At 36.5% G+C, this 22,582-nt stretch overlaps 1 protein-coding gene across 4 annotated transcripts in view; it reads right to left on the bottom strand.

The window, feature by feature from the left end:
- PAK3 (p21 (RAC1) activated kinase 3) overlaps positions 1-22,582 on the bottom strand; it is a 128,642-nt gene that overhangs the window by 93,755 nt on the left and 12,305 nt on the right. Inside the window, exons 2-6 of one of the 4 annotated variants that reach the window (XM_053657507.1) lie at positions 9,041-9,141; positions 6,022-6,084; positions 4,385-4,429; positions 3,092-3,245; positions 158-195 (exon numbers count right to left, since the gene is read on the bottom strand). In XM_053657507.1, coding sequence (XP_053513482.1) covers positions 158-195; positions 3,092-3,245; positions 4,385-4,429; positions 6,022-6,084; positions 9,041-9,141 — 401 coding nt within the window. The remainder of the gene's footprint in view (positions 1-157; positions 196-3,091; positions 3,246-4,384; positions 4,430-6,021; positions 6,085-9,040; positions 9,142-22,582) is intronic. The other 3 variants (XM_053657508.1, XM_053657509.1, XM_053657510.1) reach the window with 3 other exon arrangements.

Raw genomic sequence — 22,582 nt, 5'->3', positions numbered from 1 at the left:
ACTCATATAAGTAGAATCATACAATGTGTATCTAAATTATACTTTTAAAAACTATTTTAAAAGCTTCTACATGTAAAAACTAGATCTGCACAATTGCACTCTGTTGGACTACCAGAAACAGTGATTACACAAAACTGTTTTCAATTTTTTTACTTACTGAAGGATGGGCAGCTATGTATCCATGTGCGCTCTTATCTGAAAATTGAAGATAAAACTATCACCTTTGTTTCATAAGGACTTTATTTAAAAAAAACATATTTAAAAATCTGCATGTGTTTAGCCAAGATAAAATTCTCCAATTCAGTATTAAGTACATATTATGACAAATGGCATAGTTTCTACTAATATAGTTTACACCCTTACATCCTCAGCACATTATCACCATATCATTTGTAGACCTAAAATGAAGGCCTTCAGTGAATCTCATCTACATAAAGAAATGTTAAGATTATCTAGTCCTGGATTGGAATGATTCTCTACAGTAGTCAACCCCACAATGTGGTGGATACATTTAAGCCTGAAACCTGAGATAATACCAAACTCTATGTGTGTGTACACACACATGTGCACACACAGCAGGTCCCTGAATAACTTCATTTTGTTCAACATTGCTCCTTTATGTTGATGAGATTCTGTAGAAACTTAACACTTATTTATATCTATCAGCCTATGGTAAAACTGGTTTAATTATATGTTGCTTGGCTGCAGTTCCAAGAACCTATGGAGGACATTAAGTGAAAATTTACAGAATCTAGGTTTTCTGTTTATGTCTTCTACCCATAAATTTAATGCCTTTTCATTTTAAATAAGCACCCATTATACACTGTGACTGTAACTCTTGCAGTCTGAGTTTTGACAACAAAACTAGCATGGGTTTCTTCACAATTATGAGTAGAAGATTCATTCTTACCATAGATCTTAGCAACCTCAACATATGATTTTTTATTTCCATATTAAGTTGAGAACTTTCACCTTTTCACTTGAAGCACTTTATGGCTTTTCTTTGGCATATCTGAACTGCCAACATCACTACTTTTGAACTTTGGGGCCATTAGTAAGTAATATAAGGCTTGCTTGAATACAGGCATTGGGATCCCATCACAGCCAATCTGGTAACCTAGAGGGCTATTAAGTGACTAACAGGTAGGGGGTGTGCCCAGTATGAATATGCTGAACAAAGGATGATTCATATTTCAGGCAGGATGAAACAGGATCACACAAGATTTCATTTTACAACTCAGAACAGTGCACAATTTAAAACTAATGAGTTATTTATTTCTGAAATTTTCCATTTAATATTTTTAGACCATGGTTGATCATGGGTAACTAAAAACACAAAAACCAAAACCACAGATAAGGGAAGACTATTGTACATCTATATCTAGAATTTGTCTGCTACTTCTTCCTTTCCTTTTCTCCTCTCTTCCTCTTTTCCCTTCCTCCCTTCTACCCACTCTTCCTCTCCCCTACTCTTCTCCTCCTCATCCTATTAGTCATTTGTTGCATTAGAGCATCCAGAAAACATGGTGGTATTTCACTCTACTTAGAATAGTATAGTAACTCAGATACTGTTGAGTTTCAACATACTCGTTAGGGTTTTTTTTTTTTGTAAGTTGAGAGAATTCAAAACAAAAATAAAAGCATTTTATTTTTAAATAAAATTGCTTTTTATTTTATTTAAATAAAACAGTGGTAACTTGGAATAAAGACAAATTCTGATAATCTGAAAAGTATTAATGGGTACACTGAAGTGATTTATTGAATGCATCTTTGGTTCTCATCACCTATGGTTCTATATTGTACTTGGAGCATAGCTATAGATTGCTCACATTAAGCACTTCTTGATATGTCACATAAAAGATATTATCTCTTAAATATGTTATTGCATGTGATAGACTAAATATCATTAAAAGCTCTCCTTGATGGCTTTTTTCTTTTATGTTTTTGCCATTGGAAAACAGAAGTTAATCTTCTCATTAAAAAGAGTACCATTTAGCATGTAAATTAACATATGTCTTTAAGTTTGGGCTTTGATATTTGATATGGCCAAATCAGAAACCTCTCCTTCTAAGTGTATTATTGCACCATTCTTGAAGAGATCAAGCTTGCCCTAAACTAGAACCAATGCCAAAAGATATGGGCTCTTTATAACTGGGGCACTAACAATAGTATTCTTTTTTTTTAGATGTTAAATAGGAAATTGTTTTAGCGTGACCAGTGTGACTCAGTTTGTTGGAGTGTTGTCCATAAACCAAAAGGTCATGGGTTAGTCTATCAGTCAGAGCACATGCCTCTGTGGTGGGTTAGGTCCCCAGCCAGGTATGTATGGGAGGCAATCAATAGATGTTTCTCTCACATTGATCTCTCTCTCTCTCTCCATTCTTCTCTCCCTGAAATCAATAAATATATATATACTCGGTGAGGATTAAAAAAATGTTGGAGAAATTATTCTAGAGAGGCAACGCAGATAATCTTTCTTAGAACATAGAATTGTTTGGTATGTGTATTTTAGTTGCTTATAGTGCAAATTTGAACATCAAAGCATCATATAAAGGCCAGGTCTACAAGCTAGCAAGCAAAGTCAAAATTTGGAAGACACATGGCCTTTCACCTTCTTAGAAATAGCAAGCCATGATTTATTTTTTGAGGTCTGATCAGAATAACTTGGCAGCTGTAAAATTTGTGCTGAGTTATCATCTTTCAATTCAATGGTTCCAAAGAATAAAATAAATTTCAAGAGGCTATGGTTTGATCCATATATTTCTTACTTCATAAACACATCACAAGGCTTGATCCTAAGTATCTGAGTGTCTTCATATTAGTGAAGAGACAAAAAATGTGATTGCTGATTCAAACAGACAATTAATGATTTGCTGAACGATGTTCCTATTTCAGTTCTAAAATTATCCAAGCACTGTAAATCTCCTAACACCAACTTCAATTTCCGACTCATGTTTTGGTTTACTTCTGTTGAACTCATTTGTAAAAAGAACTAGAACTGACTTCAAATGCCCTACAAGTCTTCTGTTCTAATCCTCCTCTTTAATTAGAATTATTTTTTCACTTTTCGACAGCCTAGATTTACTCTTACCTCCTGATGTAAAGCTCATGTATTTCTGGTTGTTCACTGTTTCTTTGGAATCATAGAATTTTAGAACATCTAGAACAGCTTGTGGGTTCTTCTTCTGTTCCAGTTTTGTTATGTTGGAAGTTTGGAGTAATCGTGCCCATTGCTCAGGAATTCCCTGTGGACAACCAAAGGAAAAGAATGGCAGATCAGAACATTCAGCAGCTACATTTTTCTGGACCAGTAAAGTTCTTCACCAAGAAGCCCATGCTACCTGTAGGATTACACTTGGGAAACTGAAGTTACACTCTAGATTTATAGTTAGTAAATTAATAATGCAATCATTCCCTTTTCTAAATAAAACACGTAGGGAAAACTAGGATCTAACTTAAAAAAGGTGGGTGGGAGTATGACTGTGATAGAAAAAAAAGCACATGAAAATCACCTCCATATTAACTCTGCTCATCCATGAAATGATGTTATAGCTTAACTTAGTTTTTTTCTGGTGACTCAGGGCAGACATAGCAAGACTTCTCTCAATTTGCACACAGCATAGTATAGTGCAGATCAATAGACTTCATTTGACTGGAATAATACAAGCTGTTTCTTTCTGGGTATGTTGTAATTAGTATATATTTTTGAATAAAAGAAAAGCCTCACCCTTGGTCAATTCATACTTTGTGATTATAAAATGTAATTTGGGGGGTCCAGAGCTTTAATAGAAAGGTTGATTGAGAGGAGACAAAGAATTATGGAAAAGCAATAACCACTGAGATGCTAAACAGTAACATAATGCTGCTTCGGGCACTTTCCCTGCAGCTTCCTGGTCTCCTCCCTCAATTCCCTCCTTCCCACTTCATTTACTGGCCATATAGAGGAACCTGGGGACTGTGACAACTATGCCAAAGCCTTATAAGAATTTGCAATAATCTGAAGCATTAGAGCAGAGAGGAAGGAGTATTCGGAAATCTAACCAAGGTGAACTGCAAAAATTATATATACAGGTTAGTTTTGCATTGAGCATTCAGTATTCTTTCCTACTTGTTCAACCTACAGATATCCCCATTTCATAATCATCCAACCTCCAAGAGCAACTTGGAGCAAAAACCAGACACACTATTACTGAAGTGTGGCTTTGTCCTACGAAGTCTCAGCAAAACGATGTGTGACGTGGGCCTCCAGAGTTTGGGAATGAGAACAAAAAGGTGAGATAAGCCAAGCAACAACTCTACTGCACACACATGAACCTGCTGCTGCAGTGCTATGACATCTCAAAGAAGCACTTTGATGCAAGCTTCTTTTGGGCCTGTGACGCACCTCTGGGAGCTTCCCTGGGCACATCTGTGAGCCATAGAGATCTGGCTGTAATGGACGTAAATAAAGAAAGAAAAGAAAGTTAAAACAGAATGTGGGACAACTTAGAAGGTGGGAGGAGATGAAACCAATGGGTCTGAATGGGGGAAGGTAATCCCATCTAAAGTGGGGCAGTTATGAAAATAGGGAGGTATTAACTAAATCAGGGGCAGAACAGGCTATAGGGCAACAGATTTAAAAAAAAACAGAGAAAACAACAATGTTCCAAAATTTGGATGCATAATTCCACTTTTGGCCAGATGTTTCCTCCATAAATATACAATAATAATTATCATTAAATGACTGGAAAAATCACTAAAAGCAGAAACATGAATTTGGAAAGAAGAAGGATGGCATTATGGACAGCTTTGGCAATAACTTGTAAGTTTGTTTCCTAGCTGGTGATCAATCACAGGTAGCCAATGGCCACATGATGAGCTTACAAATTTCAGTGCCCAATTCTAGTTAACCATTTTTAGTTTCACATTGGAAGTGTCTGTTTGGCTAAAAGTCAAAATATGGCTATATGGTGATGTTAAATTTAACATTTGTTTTCATTGATATGATTCTTCTGTACTTTGTAGCTAAAGTCATGGCTGGCTCAAAGAAAACTAGATAGAGGATTTCCTACAAAGCCAAACTATTTGAATTTCTTAGACATTTAGACAAGGGTCAGGGAAACCATTTTATTTTAAAACATATATGGATATTTTCACTTTAATTCTACAGTTCTGAATCCCCAATTCCCACAAAATAAGATTATATATAAGGTAACAACTTTATCTAAGTAAAGATATCTCCAATGCTATAGAAGCATGTTTTGACCCAAATGGTTTAATCCAGGATACAGGTTTTTAATTCTTCGCTTGGGGTTACTCCAAGCACAGTGAAAAACACTTTCACATGCATTTAATAAGCAATTTGATGCTAAAACCTTAAGCCAAAAATTTGAACTCAGGAGCCCCTGCCTGATCCCCATTCTGATTCTCAGTGCAATTAATAGCATCTGGTTAACGCTGTAATGGCCAAAGCACTTATTAAATGTTACAAAAATCAGGTATGCATTGCACATAACCACTAGAGCAGACATCACTAGCATGTTCATTACCATAATCATTAGAATATTTGCAGTTATTATACATTCTCATGGTACTTCTAAATTTTGTGATAAATAAGTAGTCTTGTGATCATTAAACAGCTGGAAAAATTGCTGCCAATTGCAGAAGATCTAGACAACTTTACTTACCATATGACTACATGCCTGACATAATTTTTATTTTCTTTTTTAAGTTGAAAGAAACCAGTTAATCAACAAAACCTGATACTCAAACTTGAATGTATGCCACAAAGGCACATGATCAGAAAGCAGTCCTATTACTCCAAACTGAGGTACAAATCCCAAAAGTTAGATAGCTAATGGAGACCTGAAAGTGAGAGCATGAGAAGCAGGAGCAGGTATAAATTCCTGGACATGTATACAATAACAACTAGATGTACATCAAGCTGGGTATTGTCCAGTGTAGCCCAGGAGAACATCAGCATGATACAATAGGCCAAGCATCTATCTTATCATAATAAATGATCATTTATATCACTCATACCATTTTTCCCTCTGATTGATTTGAAGCAAACATCACAGATCTAGAAAACTGGAATGGGGAGTTCTGAAGTATTTGGGACAAAAATGGCAATATAAAGTGTAAGGACTTCTAATAGTTTAGTGCCCAAAATCTCACCTCCCAACTTAATTTTAATTTCAGTGTCCAAGTATATGAACAAATATATAAGGTTATAGGGGCCAATTAGCCATAGGGCAATCATGAAGCAACACATCCAAACAGTATCCAAATATTCAAATAACAAGCCCTTGTGAGACAACTGGACTAGCTAGTTCAACAAATTGCTCAAAATTCTACCTAAATAACTGCAATAATTAAATTAGCTATGCAATCAATGGATTAGTAGTACTGTGAAATTGGGGCTCCATTTTAAATTCTACCAAAAAAATGATTTTTAAAAGCTTAAAATGAGGCTTATTATCATTTTGTATTTTTAAGTTTGTAAATATCAATAATAGGTTAAGACAGTAATAAAGGCAGAACTTAGCATCTTTAAAAGTAATATGTGGACAAGTTATTGTAAAAGATCATAAAGATGACAATAAAGTACATCATATTTCCAAATTTAGCCTGTGTCATATCTCTATATTCAAATTTATTTCTAATATACCACTGCATCCAAACAACTGCATTATTTAAAATAATTATTTCAAATGATTTCACACTGGCTGGTTAGGCTTAGTAGATTGAGCACCAGCCTGTGAATCAACTCCCATGGGTTCAATTCCCAGTCAGGGCACATGCCTGGGTTGCGGGCCAGGTCTGTGTTAAGGGGACCATGAGAAGCAACCAACACATGGATGTTTCTCTCCCTCCCTTCCTCTCTGTCTAAAAATAAATAAGTAAAATCTTTAAAACATGTTCTTTGAAATTGGAAAGGTTGCCCATCACATAACTGATAGAAAAGTTAAAATGGCTGACTGCACTAAGCAAGATGATGCCGATTCATTTTGCTTCATTTCTATTGAAACCCATAAAGAAACAAGAAGTATCTGAAAATAGATTGTATAAGATGTCAAACAAGTTGGGAAAAGTAGAAAAAAATTAAATTAGAAAGGAAACAGAATGTTAATGAGAAGAGTAGAAAACTTTTACATCAGAAAGTGAAAAGGAAGAAAAACAGAACAGAAAAATATAAAATAACAATAAAACATAAAAAATTTAAACAGAAGAAAAGTACATAGAACACAAAAAGATAAAAAAAACTGGAAAAATAAAGTTCTTCAAATTAAAAAGGGAAGAGATATTAGACAAAATTTATAAAGTTTAAGTACATTTCTATTACAAATGTGAAAACAATAGTCAATCTATGACTTTTAAAAAGACCTTAACTTGTTCAGATTATAAAAATTATCATTTTGTGGTAATGATAGTGGTGGTAGTAGTGAAAATGAGGCTATATTTCCTAGCTATAACTAAGAGAGTATTTTCACATATTGTAAACAACAGAAGCTGTGCTCAAATTCCAGGCCATTTGAATAATGTCTCTTGACTCCAGTGACAAAATTGGTTAAATCCTACCACTATCTCAAATTTATTTATTTATCTTTAATTTATTTTATTTTATTTTATTTATTTTTAGAGACGGGAAGGGAGGGAGAAAGAGATGGAGAGAAACATCAACGTGTGGTTGCCTCTCGCATGCCCCCCACCAGGGACCTGGCCCACCACCCAGGCATGTGCCCTGACCAGGAATCAAACTGGCAACCATTTGGTTCTCAGACCAGCACTCAATCCACTGAGCAACACCAGCCAGGGCTAGTATCTCAAATTTATCAATGCCAGTACTTCTTAATGTTCTCTTATTGCTACTGAGAATATACAAATAATTAGCTCACATCACTTTACAAATCCAAGATGTTTACCTAATTTCCATTTCATTTTCATATAGTTCACTTCCAGAATTGAAAAAAACTGTGCTTGAGCAACAATTAAAATGAATTTTTTAAAAAAGCATAATGTTTGAAGGAAAAAATTAATTTGGTTATTAATTCAGAGACAGGGTTTGCTTTTCCAAATCAAATTAATTTGTCATCTCTTTTTTTCTTACACTTTCATTTAACCATATAACAGTGTACTCACTAGGCATCATGTTATACAACAGGAAATTTAACTATTAAATCTAAATTTATCTCTTGTTTAAGAACCTATAAATCAACTGTGATGGTCACATCAAAGATTTTTTTTGTTTGAATGCATTCAAAATTATTCATTATCTCAGAATGCAGAGTGTGACTGAGTTTCTTACTAGTATGGGAAAGAGAGTTGATCTTCCTGGGGACATATTTCTAGGCAGAACTTTTCCTTCTTCCATCTAAAAAAAAAAGATGTCAAATCTTAAGTATAAAATGTCATAGATCTGAGATCCTGTGAAATTTGAGCACTACAGATATCCAAATATAGGCTGGATCTATAGATATGAAATTTTGTAGAGAATTCTTATTGGTATTTACTGTAGGTGTATATATAATCACTAAAGCATATATAATCTGTATATCCATCAATGTTTCTTCCTGAAACATAGGGTTTGTTTTTGAGTATCTACAAAAAATACCTGTGAAGCTCCCAAATAAGCTATGTTCTTGAAATTACAGGGCAAACAGGTCAGTTTTACAGATTTTTTTTGTTACTGTGTGTGGTGAGCTGATCTGAATAATCCAGATTTCAATGTAAAGCCTGAATTATTCAGACAGATTGTCTTCACTGTCCAAGTTGAGTCAATGATTCTATGATTCACTTCAAATATAAACAATAGACCCAACCAAGCAAGATCAAATTGCTAGGACTACATCTTATATGCAAAGGTAAATTAGCATTTTCAATCAAGTGGAAGATTTACAGAGCCATCAGACATTTTTGTTAAGATGGACATTATTTTGCCAATATTCTTGCCATAAAAAACTTCAAGTCTATGACATTTTGGCACATGGCAATCTTGCTTGAGACCTATTATAACAAAGGATTTTTTGAAAGGCTTACAAAACAAAATAAGCTTACTTACAGTGAATTCCCCAGTGACTGCATCAAACCCCACATGAATCGTATGTTCAAAGTCTGAAGGAAGAGAGATCTCTGGGCGTTCTTTCTCTTTCTTCTTATTGGCTAAAGGCAAAATGTCAATATGTATTTATTTGGGATATATTTTTGTCATCTAAAATTTGTACTGTTAATCAAAAACAGTTATAAATGTGAAAGACAGTTGATTCCAACACAATTTCAACAATACTTAACTGCAGAAAATAAAATTTTATTTGCAGAAGTGGCTGACAGTTGGACAAAAATAATGTTATATCCAAATAATTTATAAATTTCCAAAATACAATTCAAACAAAATCTACAGTCAAACTGATATACATGCTCTGCCAGTCTAACAATGTAACCACAAAACATGTATGTTGTATTTAACTGGCTTTCTTTAGATCAAATGCTTTACTTACTAAAGAAGAAATACTCAAGTCAAACTAAGTCTAACTATTAGAAAGAAAGGCTAGAAAATAAAGCTGCTTATGCTATCTAAATATAAAAGTGTTATGAATTGCTTCTATGTTAACCATAGCTAATTATCAAATAGTTAGAACATCTTTCATTCACATGTGTGCATTATGAATCATGTCTTATTACACTGCATTATTCTTTCAACAAGAATAACATTTAAAAATAAATAATAATGTTATAAATCTTTCTCATTAAAAATAGTGTTAGTCATTTCCTACCTAGCACTTTGCTAATAAAGACATACAAATTACTGTTTCTTTAAATATATTTTATTGATTATGCCATTACAGCTGCCCCATTCCCCTCCATTCTCTTCTACTTTACACACCCCCTTCCCCTACTCCCCCTTTTGCTTCATGTTCATGTGTCACAGTTCTTTAGCTTCTACATTTCCCATACTATTCTTGTCTGCCCCCCCAGTCCATTTTCTACCGACCATCTATGCTACTTATTCTCTGTACCTTCTCCCCACTTCTCCTTCTCCCACTCCCCTATTGCTAACCCTCCATGTGATCTCCATTTCTATGGTTCTGCTCCTGATCTAGCTGTCCTCTTTGTTTTCTTTTGTTTTAGGTGTGGTTGTTAATAACTGTGAGTTTGCTGTCCTTTCACTGTTCATATTTTTATCTTCTTTTTCTTAGATAAGTCACTTCAACATTTCATATAATAAGGACTTGGTGATGATGAACTCCTTGAAGTTGACCTTTTCTGAGAAGTGCTTTATCTTCCCTTCCATTCTAAATGAAAGCTTTGCTGGATAGAGCAATCTTGGATGTAGGTCCTTGTCTTTCATGACTTGGAATACTTCATTCCAGCCCCTTCTTGCCTGGAAGCTCTCTTTTGAGAAATCAGCTGACAGTCCAATGGGCACTCCTTTGTAGGTGACTGTCCCCTTATCTCTTGCTGCTTCTAGAATTCTCTCCTTCATTTTAATCTTGGTTAATGTAATTATGATGTGCCTTGGTGTATTCCTCCTTGGGTCTACCTTCTTTGGGACTCTCTGAGCTTCTTGGACTTCCTGGAAGTCTATTTCCTTTGCCAGATTGGGGAAGTTCTCCTTTAATACTTGTTCAAATAAGTTTTCCACTTGTTGCTCTTCCTCTTCTCCTTCTGGTACCCCTATAATACAGAGATTGGAACATTTAAAGATGTCCTGGAGGTTCCTAAGCTTCTCCTCATTTTTTTGAATTCTTATTTCTTTATTCTTCTCTGTTTGGTTGTTTCTCTTTTCCTTCTGGTCCACTCCACTGATTTGAGTCCCAATTTTCTTTCCATCACTATTGGTTCCCTTTGCATTTTGCTTAATTTTACTTAGTTTAGTTAAAATTTTTTATCTAATTTGTGACTAAAATCAACCAGTTCTGTGAGCATCCTGATCACCAGTGTTTTGAACTGTGCATCCAATAGGTTGACTATCTCCTTTTTGATTAGAAGTATTGGCTCTGGGGCTTTGAGCTGTTCTTCTGCTTGAGCCATAATGTTTTGGTCTGTTTGTGCCTGTTACATATGAGTGGGCAAAAGCTTAGGTGTTCACTGGGGTGGGTCAACCCAGTTACTGGGTTGTAACTGGAGGCAGGGTTAGAGAGGGAGCAATGCGTTTGTTCTGCACTTTCTCGGATTTCGGTCCCCTCTGCCACTTCCCACAAGCAAATTGGGCCCTTGGGTGCATGAGCTTGTGTACGTTCTAGGACCCTGTGGGTCTCTCCAATGAAATCTCCTGTGAGGCTGGGAGCCTTTTCTGGCACTTCAACCAGCAAAAGTTTTTCCAATTGGTGCTTTTAGGTCTTAATTCCTGTTACTGGGGCCCTGAGTTGTGCGGTTTGTCTCACTGTCCATTTTCTTTGCCTTGTTTACCTACGTGTGATTGTGTGACCATGGTCAGCCAGCCGCCTTGCGCCCTCACTGGGTCTGCCCATTGCCACCCAACCTGGGATCTGCCAACTGCCGCCTGTGCTCCTGGGTCAGTCCAGCAGCCACTGCTTTTTCCTGCGACAACCCCTTTCCACCAGCCACTGACTTCGCCCCTCTTACCGGTCTGGATGAATGGTTCGTTGTTGTCGGATTTTGGTATGGTTCATTTTTCCATCTATTTTGGTTTTGTTCTTTTTTCTAAATCTTTGTTGTCTTTAAATTTGGCTGTGCAAGGAGGTACAGTATTTCCACCTATGCCTCCATCTTGGCCAGAAGTCCAAATTACTGTTTTTTTATGGAATTATTATTTTTTAGTTTTTAGAAACCTTAAACCAGTTTTTAAAATTTAGCTATTCTAATTTGTAGCCATTTTCCATGCCCCAATTATATTCTGTCATATTAGCTATTCAAAGTCATTGTCCTCAAGTAGCAGAGTTTTCCTAGTGACACAATTATGAACAACCACATCAATAGTTAAATCAAAAGCCTTTAAAAATATAACCAGTGTAGAAATTAAGTTGGGAACTGTAAAGAAATTAGTTCACCTAGAAGTATATTCCAGAGGAAGTTTCTGTGAAAATATTGTAAATGGTATCTAGGATCCTCCATAAAATACATATCAGCAGATCTGAGCATGTATCTCTGTTAAGGCTTCATTTCACACTAAAAAAAAAGTACACTTCTAACACATTTGTGCTCAAGTAAAGCCAATCAATTTCAGAATTTCCAGGGTGGCTCATTTAGAACATTCTGGTTCAAATAGATGTCTCCTTAGCCTGAATTTCAAACATTCAATTAACCATACATGAATTATTAGTTTTGTGAGTAACCCAGTATAATTTTAAATTTAAAACTTTTTATTTTAAACATCACACTATGGCTTCTTTTCTCTTTCTACCCTGACTGCTCCATATCATCAGCTAGGAAAAGGTGATATAGAGCAGAAATATGGAAATTCAAGTACTGAGAGGATTAGTATGCAGGATTAGGAGATGGGGGAATGAGGGTCACTGAAAGCCTTTGCCTGGCCATGGAACACATTTAAGACACATTTTGAAAACTACACATATGCCATCTGACTTAACTTTAGTATAAATCTCAATTTTACAGTGAGACTACTTTATTGATGAATGTTACCTTAACAGAACAGTGAAGTTTAGAGTTTCCTATTGGTACTTTTATCTCCCTGCATATTTGTGGACTCTAGCTACCATTTACACTTATTCAACTACCATTTCTACTTTTTCAGAAGGTGAAAGAACAACCAGCTTTCTGTTCTTACAACTTCCTTTGAAGGTGTCCTAGATACTCATGTAATAATTTATTTTTCCTTTTTCCTGATCTCCCATTCATGTTGGACATGGCTAACCATCTCTCTTTCTGCTTTACTTCCTTGACAATGTGGTCTCAGTCTTCTTCCCCAGTAATTATTTATTTGATTAGCATTCCTTCTTTTGTCTTTCCTAGTGCACTCTTTGGCTTTTCCCAGTCTTTTCTTTACACTCATTCATCTTAGATGGTATCAACTACCAGATACTAAGTAATGTTGCAAAATTCCATATGTCCAGCTTTTGTGGGACCAGACACTTTATGTAATTTGAAAGGAACACTCGCTTTAAGTAAACACAATACAAGATTGCTAGGACTCCTCCTAGGGCCTTGGAAGAGTCCCAGGCAAATGAGAAACTCTGAAAAAGAGGACATATTTACTTCATAGTAAATTTACTACTGGTGGTTGGTGATCTTTTGGGGGTCAAAGACAACTGTGAAATATCTGAAGATGTAGAACTTATACCCATGAAAATGTGCTGCACACACACACACACACACACACACACACACACACACACAATTTTGCCTAGAATTTCAGAGTTTCGAAATTTCCCTGAACTCCAGGGTAAAAACCCATAGCTAAATTTCTATCTCCAATTATTATATCAGCTTGCATTCATTATTTGTCTTGCCAGCAAATAAGCTCTCTATTTCTCCATTTGAAACATACTGTTTTAAACATAAATATTCCATTTGATCTGAGCTATGTGAATTGCTTTAATGGTGTCTCCCTAGAAGTACCTGATTTTCAGTCCCTTACCTGTCTAATCATGCCATTTCCTTTGCTCAGGGCTAAGAATAACAGATACAGTAAGCCAAAACTTGCTCCTTCTCCCATGTCCATGTTCTTGGTGAAATGATACCACCAACCACCCTGGTCAGAGAAGGATTAAGGCCTTGATGAAAAGATTATGATCCCCTCTCTTAAAATATATAATTCAAACTAAAGCATAAAAAGGTAAAGAAGTCTAAAATACTCTGATATTCCTATGACAATTAAGTATTTTTAAAAACAATATATCCAAAATCAGTATGTTTCCACATTTTGGGTACTCTGCTTACTCTGGATATTGGATAATCCAGCACTGGCCTAACTGTCCAAACCATAAATTCAGGAGCTTCTTTGACTTCTACTTTAATTCTATCCTAGTCTGTCCCTAAGTTCTTTCTATTCTATATCCCAAACTCAAATCCATCTTCTTCCTTTCATCCTCACAAACCATTATCTTCATAAGGTATCAGCATTTTCCACCCGGTCTTACTGTCTTAAATTTTGCTTCCTGCAATTTATTATGCCGGGCCAAAATAATCATTTGAAACATAATATCACCACATGCCTATCTTTGTTTAAGACCCGTAAATGGTTCCTCACAACTTATGCTTCTTAGCATACTATCCAAGTTGAAAATTTATGCTTCTTGTCATGCTATCCAAGGGCCTGAATGATCTGCCTCCATCCCTCTCCATTGTCTATTCTTGCTATGGCCCCCAGTATCCCATACCCATTTCAGGCTCCCTAAACTGCTGGCTTTTGTTTTAAAATTTATTTTTCCATTACAGTTGACATACAATATTGTATTAGTTTCAGGTGTATAACATAGTGACTAAACATATTTCTTGGAACATGAGACACACCCCTTCAAATTTGGGAGGAATAATGGTTGTTAATGCTGCTGTTGAGTTCTGTTTACATTTACATTGGTGAAATATTGTTATTTATGTTATTAAATATTTTACCACATTTTTTGCTTCAAAATTTTCCCCTATTTTCCTCCTCTAAAACCTAGATGCATCTTATGGTCCAAAAATATGGTATATACCCTATGAAGTGATATAAGTCTAGATCCCATTTGGTACCTTTCATAGTTACTGCCATATTATTGACTGTATTCCCTATGCTGTAATGCACAGCCCCATAACCAATTTTATAACTGGAAATTTGTACTTCTTAGTCTCTTTTGCCATATTCACCAATCCCCTGCTGGCTTTTCTCTTACTGCCAAGCTTTTATTCTCATTAGGTCAAGGCCTGGAAAGTCTTACTTTTCACTGTTTCCCCTCTACTTTGTGTGAATAACTCTCATTAGTTCTTATTCTTGTTTTCTTTTAAAAGATTTTATTTATTTATTTGTAGAGACAGAGGAAGGGAAGGAGGAAGAGAGGGAGAGGAACATCAATGTGTGACAGAAACATTGATCAGTCACCTCTTGCATGACCCCAACCAGGAATCTGGCCCCAAACCCAGGCATGTGCCCTAACTGGATCGAACTCATGACCTTTCAGTTTGCAGTATGGTGACCATCACACTGAGTGACACCAGTCAGACCAATCCTTGTTCTTCAAGATTCAGTCTTAGGTTTTTCTTTCCTATAACAAGTCTTTTCCTACTTCACTCTGCAGAGAAAGTTAAATGCCCTTCTCTTCATGCTCCCATGGAACTACCCATTATATACTTGGAGTTCAACACTTATCAACACTGGATTGTTATTCCTTCTTTACATACCTATTTCTCTAGTTAAAATTTGAGAGCTTGTTTGCAGGTTCTAGCAGGGGAGTGCAGCTACTCGTATACCCTTGATTGAAGACTGGTACTCTCCTCTAGTTGGGAAGGTTGTCCTCTTTGACCTAGCACAGCTTTGGGAGGGACGCACATGGATTGGTGAGGGAGAAAGGGGACACTCACCTAGCCAGCCATATCAGCCAAATTAATCCTAGCAATCAATGGGGTGACAGATGTCACAGCCAGATTACCCTCACATCCTATTTCTCTAGTTAAAATTTGAAATATTTGACAGCAGCTACTGTATCTTATGTGGTCTCACATTTCCTAGCTCCTGTCTTATGTCTGCACACTTGATAACTATCATTTATGAAACATTCACCATGTACAAAGTGTTCATAATATTATCTAATCACCAAAATCTTATAAAGTAGACCTTATTATTATTGAATTATTATTGTTTTATAAAGAAGGAAATGAGGCACAATGAGTTGAAACCATACACCCAGGTTATTAAGCTGGCAGTTGTCAAGTCAGAATTTGAAAAGATGTCCCAACTGTGGCTATAGAACTTCTGAATAACTAACTACACTAGAACCGAACTTTTGAATAACTACACTATTTCTTATTCAGTAGCATTAAAAAAAAAACACCTCAACATATTTAAACCCTAGTCTTCAGTTAGTGTTTGTGATCGAATAGGGCCTAGATGAGAACTTTTTTTCTAACACTAAAATGTATCTCCTTCAAAAATTCTGTGAGCAATGACCATTTACATGAAGATTCATCCTAACCTGAATATTGGGATGATAAGACTCAGCCTAATCAGCTGTGACTTCATATTTGTAGAAAGCAGAAGACCAAGTGACTACTACTTTCTAAGCATATTGTGCATATTCTATTGGAACCTAGAACAAAGGCCACAAGTTGTTGATTAGATCACTACAAAGAGTGTTTGGCCTTGGGACCCTGTAGGTGTACATGCATTCTAGTTGTAACTCCAAGAGACAGCTAATATTTCCTGTCTCTCATCTTGATACTTTCTTCATCCTACCACCCTTGAGAGAAATAAAAGTCCCTCTAGACATGTCACCTCCTATACGATCCACCAGTCAGAGTTCCATACTTCCTCCAGTGGCTATAGCTTTTCCCATTACAAATTCACCTAGACCATCAACCTCTTCTTTAAATGCCCTCTTTACTTCCTGCCTTAGGTTCTCAAACTTCACTGTGCACCATCTCATCTGAGAAACTTCAAAATAAAGACAGATGTCTGACCCTCACCCCCTGAGATTCAGAATAATTAGTCTGGACTAGACTCAAGCACCTTTCATTTTTAAGGCTCCTCAAGTATTTCCATTAAGCAGCTGGGGTTGAAAAAAAAACTGTAAACCTTACTATCCAATGAGGGTACCAATTCCAGACAATCCTTATGGGCACTGTTTATTCTTCCCCATCCCAAGTCCTTAGACCTGGGAGAATAGGAAAGGGCAGTTTCTCTCCTTTTTATTCCAAGTTGTGTATTTGAAGTCAGTACTACTGCACTTGCCAATAAAACCCCTCTTGTGAAGTTATTGCCATTTAGTTACCTTGGCTAACTCCCCTTATCTATTGAAGACTGATTTCCAGTCTTCATTCCTGCACTTAATGTTGTCATCACTCTGTGAAATGAGTATATAAATGGACATCTGCTTCACACCCTTTCTTTTTTAACTCTTTGACTTCCATCAACTATAATGAACTTGACCTCCCTTCCACTTCTGTAATCCATTCCAGTGGTCACCTTTTAAAGCAATGATTCTCAGCCAGGGCTGCATATTGGAGTGACTTATAGGGTTCCATAAAATATCAATGTCTGGGGCCCACCCATAACCTACTATATCAGAATTTCTGGGAATAGGGCCTTGGAAAATAATTTTTTAAACTCCACACACAGATAATTTGGAGACCAAATAGAGAACCATAGCTACCCCAGTCCTTTTCATTATCTATAATGACCCTTTCTCTAAAATATTTAACCATTTTCTCATTTCCTAAGCCCAGCCTCCCATCCTGCTAGCTTTCTCACTGTTTTAAGCCCTTACTCCCATTTTACCTGTTCTTTGATCTCAACAAAACCTCCAGCTTCTAGATGCCTCTATTTTTAGTCAATTTCCCATCTTCCTCCTGGTCAAGACTCTATGGCTCATCATTTAAATTGTTCTTAAGCCACTGCCCTGGAAACTCTTGGTTTGACCTTTTCTTGCAATTGTTCTGAAAAACTCTACCCACAGAGAATCCAATCACAAAACCTCCATCCACTTTCATACCAAGGCTATCGAAAGTTGCTGGTGGAAAAAACACATAGCTATATATTGGTGTTCATAGACGATAGTTGGGTGATTAATGGTGCTTGGCAATATTCTTCTTTCCCCTTGCCAACTTCGTTTTCCACTCATCTTGCTGAATATTACAGAAATTTACCACTTTACTCAAACTTGTGCTTTAGGTTTTTCTCTCTTACTTTCAGCATATGAAAATTCTTTCTGTTTCAATGAGAAAAATGAAGGCCACCAGCTTGGAACTTTTTTGACTTCACTCCTTCTCCCAGTCTTACGCAGTTCTCTCTCAACTCACTGCAAGCAATGTCCTATCCTTCTGCTTAAGGTTTACTCTTCTACTGGTATCTAGATCCCAGTCCCTCTCACTTCTTTCATTTCACCTGGTACCTTCGATCTCTCCCCCTCCACTGACACTTCCTATTTGGCTTAAAAGACATGCTGAGATCTCTTTTGTCCTTAAAAATTAAAACTTTCTGTAACATCGAATCTTTCTCTAACTGCTGGTCCTCAGCCTTTTCTTTTTTAAATGTTTGGAAAAGGCAATCTAGACTTCCTCAGTCCTCACTCCTCCAACCACAGCACTAAAGCAAGCTCCTGAGGTTACAAATTAACCACCTTCTTGAAAATGGCTAATTTTCAGTCCATATCACCATTGACCTCTCAGTGAAAACTAACATTGCTAACCATAAACTTCATGGTACTCTTCCCCACCTTCTTTTACATAACACTTTTCTAGAGTCTGTTCCTACATTTCTGCGTCTTCTGTTGACTCTAAATAGTATTCGCGTGGAGCTGTCCTAGGTCCTCATCTCTTCTTATCATCTCAGCTCTCCCTTAGGTCACCTTATGTACTTGTATGTTTTCAGTTATCATCTACTTTAGTGATTCCCCATATGTACTTCCAGCCCTGACCTTTCTGCTGTACCCTGAGCCCATGGAGTTAACTGCCTACTGAATATCTCTATTTGGATGCCTCACAGGCCCCTCACTCTAAATATTTTCTAAAGTAATCTATTTTTTACTGCCTTTCCCCACCCAAAACAACATCTACAATTCCTCCTGTGTTTCCTACTTTACCTTCTCCAGTTTCTCCTCCTACCATCTGATCAGTTGCCTAATTCTATTAATTCTTCCTCTTAAAGACTCCTACTGTATTGTTCTCTCCTATTCATATTGATACTGGCCTTGAGGCTAGACCACTGTCCTTTCTCATTTGGATGACCCCAACAGCCTGACTTGTCTCCTTCCATCCCTCTCTTCCCAAATTCATTCTTCTCCTGTGGCTAGAGTGATATTTTGACACACAAATGTGATATATCCCTGCTTCGATGTTTCCCCATTGCCTTCAGAATCAAATTCAAAGCCCTTAGTGTAGCATAAATAAGTCCTCCAGGATCTAGTCCCTAATAACTCTCATAACTCTATCCCCCACCCCTCTCTCACTCTCACTGTATGCCCCAGCTATTCTGCACTACTTGTAGTTGTATTTATAGAACCTCAGCTAATAGTGTGCCATGCCTACTTCCTTTATAATGTTAATGTTCCTTTGATCTGAAAGGCCATTCATCTCTTACATGTACAGCTCTTTTCCTTCTTTAAGACTCACCTCAGTTCAATGGTTACCTCCTCCAGGAAGCTTTCCCTAACTTCCCCTCTCCTCAAGCTCAGGCTTGAATAGATACCCCTCTTCAGTGCTCACTTTTATGTTATACTTACCATGATAAACTCTAATCATTGACTGACTTGTCTTTGTCCCTCACTAAGCCACCAGTTTCTCAAAGGCAAGAGCTTGTACTTATTCACCTTTGTACTCCAGCATCTATGTAGAATAAGACCTGATTCAATAAATATTTAACGAATATGCAAATATACAAATGAATGGATAAATAACTTTCACTTTATGAAATGAGACCCAGTATATGGAGACAGGTCATGCATATTTGCCATTATGTGTTGATGGATGAGGAGGCAATGATCCAGGTTCCCCAAGAAAGCTGGGGAGTGAGAGGATATGTTAAAGAGTAGTTATAATTGAAGTTGGTGGTGGTGGCATTGTTGCTATTTTTCCCCAACAGTGGGGATGACTGTGTACACAATCAGACATACCTTTTCTGAGGTGCCACTTTGGGGCTAAAACCATATATATTGGCAACACAGATGGGCAGGGTTCAAGGTACAGCAAAACAACCGATTGTCCCCAGATGAAATCCCTGGATGGGCCTATGCTTGCCTTCTGAAAGCATTTTAGAAAACTGTCACCTGAATCTTCCTTATTCTAGGCGTTCCACTTGTCATATTCCCCTAAAATTCCTAGAAATTTTGTTGGGCCTTTTCATCGGATGTCATATGGTCATGTCCAAGATTACTTTTTTAGAATACTTTCTAGCTCCTTGAAAACACAGCATGCAGGAAAGAAAAGGAAGGGCAGGGAACAGACATACAGAAATGCTTTCCCACATAAATTTAGCCTGAAAGCACAGAACAATAATCATTTTTGAAAAAGAAATTGAAAGTATACAAAGTTACAGTATACAGTATAATTTAAAAAGTAACATTTAAAGCCACATTAATACAGAGAGTGAAAAACAAAACATTATATAAATCATTTCTAAAATGAAGAAATAATTTTTCCAAAGAAAAAAGCATATAGGCTGGCTAGTTCCAAGCACCAAGCATTTCAAAACCTTGGCTTTAATGACCAATTCCCTCCTGCTACTGATCTAGTGCTCTTTTCTTTGAATCAATCAGTGAGTCAGTTAACAAGTATACAGAGAATTCAGGATCAGTGTAGTGACAGATTATGGTAATTCATTAGGAACCTTGAAAGCTAAGCTTGCAAGCTAATTGGAGAAATAAGTTGAGCAAATAAAAAATAGAAATTGATAATACTAAATCAAAGAAAATTAGGTTCTAATATGAAGAGTATAAATGCTATAGTATGTCCAAAGATAAGACCATAGAAACCAGTGGTGGACAGTGAGGGCTTACTGGCAGAGGTAAGACTACAGAGATGGATCTTAAAGGCTAAACAGGCAGGAAAGGGCAAGGCAACTAAAGGAGGAAAAATAAGAGAAGCAAAGTTTGGAAATAGAAATGTATAGCATATTGATGAGGAAGTGAGAGATAGTAATGAAAAATCTACTGGGGAAGTTTTTTCAGCAGATGAATGATATGATAGAGTGTTTTCTGGAAGAAAAGCCAGGTAGCTATGTGCTTCTAGGTACATATGACATGTGTGTGGGCAAGGCTTCAAAATGGTTGCTATTTCATGCAGGCTGAGGATAAAAATAAATGGTGGGGGTAGAATGGGGAGGACCTACTTGTCACTGAATCTGTTGCCTCTAAAGATTACCTATTGGACACTTCCTATAAATTGTGTATGTTTGATCCCTGTAACTAGATTGAAAATTACCTCAGGACAAGAAACTGGTCTTATATGTAGTAACTCTGACAACACTCAGCATAGAGCTAGGTACATAAAAAGCAGGCACAAATCTTTTCTGAGTTAATCATAAAACCTGCTCCAGATAAGCCTATATTAACATCCAATTATATTATAACTGATTTTAAAACTGATAAAGCTAATAAACTAGATCTGTCCTCAAATTCAGCGTGCAGCTCAGATTTACTTACTATCTGGTTACATATATGTCTCTAACCTGTGATCTTCCATTAAACCCCTTGACAAAAGTAGGTCTATTAAAATATTTTCTTAGGAGGCTTATACTGGAGTTACTGAATTTGGAGCTCTCCTGGGAATAGCCCTTGTCCCACAGTCCCTCGCTTGACACAAAAATCCCTCCCCCCACCATCTCCTCTCTACTTTGTCCCACTCCCCCTACCCTGGTGCAATCTGCACTGTTATATGTTCCTGAAGCCAAACAACTTGTGCAGATAGAGGGGCCTCTTCTAGCAGGGCAGTAAAGAAGGTTGGTTGGAGATACATCATACTAAAATACTTTTTTTTACCTCAATATTCCTGGATTTTGCTCTGGGAAAGCCATGTTAAAAGGATATAGAAGTATTTTTATAGGGTGATCCATCTTCTGTTGCTTCAACTATCATTTTTTTCTAGTAGATGATCCTTACTGACTTGGTCACTCTTTAGCTGGGAGGTAGGTGCTTTTAGTGGTTTATTAGTTTACGTCATTCACTAAGAGGCTGTTAGTCAATGCCTCACAGGGATGTTTTACAAAATATTGTCCTTATGGCCTTTAAGAATTAAAATGCCTCAGTGTTTATTTAACTACCAGGAAATTGAACTATGTTAAGTACTGGAGTTGTTCTATTCCATCTTCTGAGTCATGGGTCACAGAGCACACTGTTCCATACACCCCCCCAAGGGAAGCTTTCTGAAGTCTTGTGCTTGGGTAAGAATAGGTACCTGAGAACAGTTAAAATATTCTGTTTTGGGGCATATTATAAGAAGGGGCCTAAAGGAATTGATTACCTCCTGGATTCATGAAATGCATTTTTTCTCTTACACACAGAAAGATTAATTCTCTAGATATCCTCTACTTTTTGGTAGAAAAATGTTGTTTTGTGGGCCTTCAAATTTATTTTTTCCAATGGAAATACTCCAAACTACATATGGTCATTAAAGTGGAAAATTGAACATAAAACAGTCTATTCTTGGCTCTAAGTATTTAAAAATGACAGTGCAATGTGGGAAAAAGACTTAAAAAGAGGTTCTATATAACATATACTTCTGGCTTAAATCTAGCATCTTGAACAAAATATATACTGATTCTGATCAGAAAAGAAAATAAGTGTTTATTAAATGAGGAAAAAGGGCCCTGAATATACTGAAGTATGAGTGAATATAAGGGAAAGGATGATAGGTGACTCTCATGTTTTATTTTAATATGGTTCTTTAATATTTTTATTTTAAAAATATCAGATATTTTATAATAGACAAATATTCCATAGCCCCCCAAATAACAGGGTAGTCTGGAGAAAATAATTTATTTTATTTTTTACAAAGG

The sequence above is a fragment of the Artibeus jamaicensis genome, unplaced genomic scaffold (assembly GCF_021234435.1).
Source record: "Artibeus jamaicensis isolate MK-2021 breed Jamaican fruit bat unplaced genomic scaffold, CSHL_Jam_final scaffold_461, whole genome shotgun sequence".
Lineage (NCBI taxonomy): Eukaryota > Metazoa > Chordata > Mammalia > Chiroptera > Phyllostomidae > Artibeus > Artibeus jamaicensis.
The sequence above is the reverse complement of the archived record's forward strand: the minus strand, read 5'-3'. Positions and strand labels throughout refer to the sequence as shown.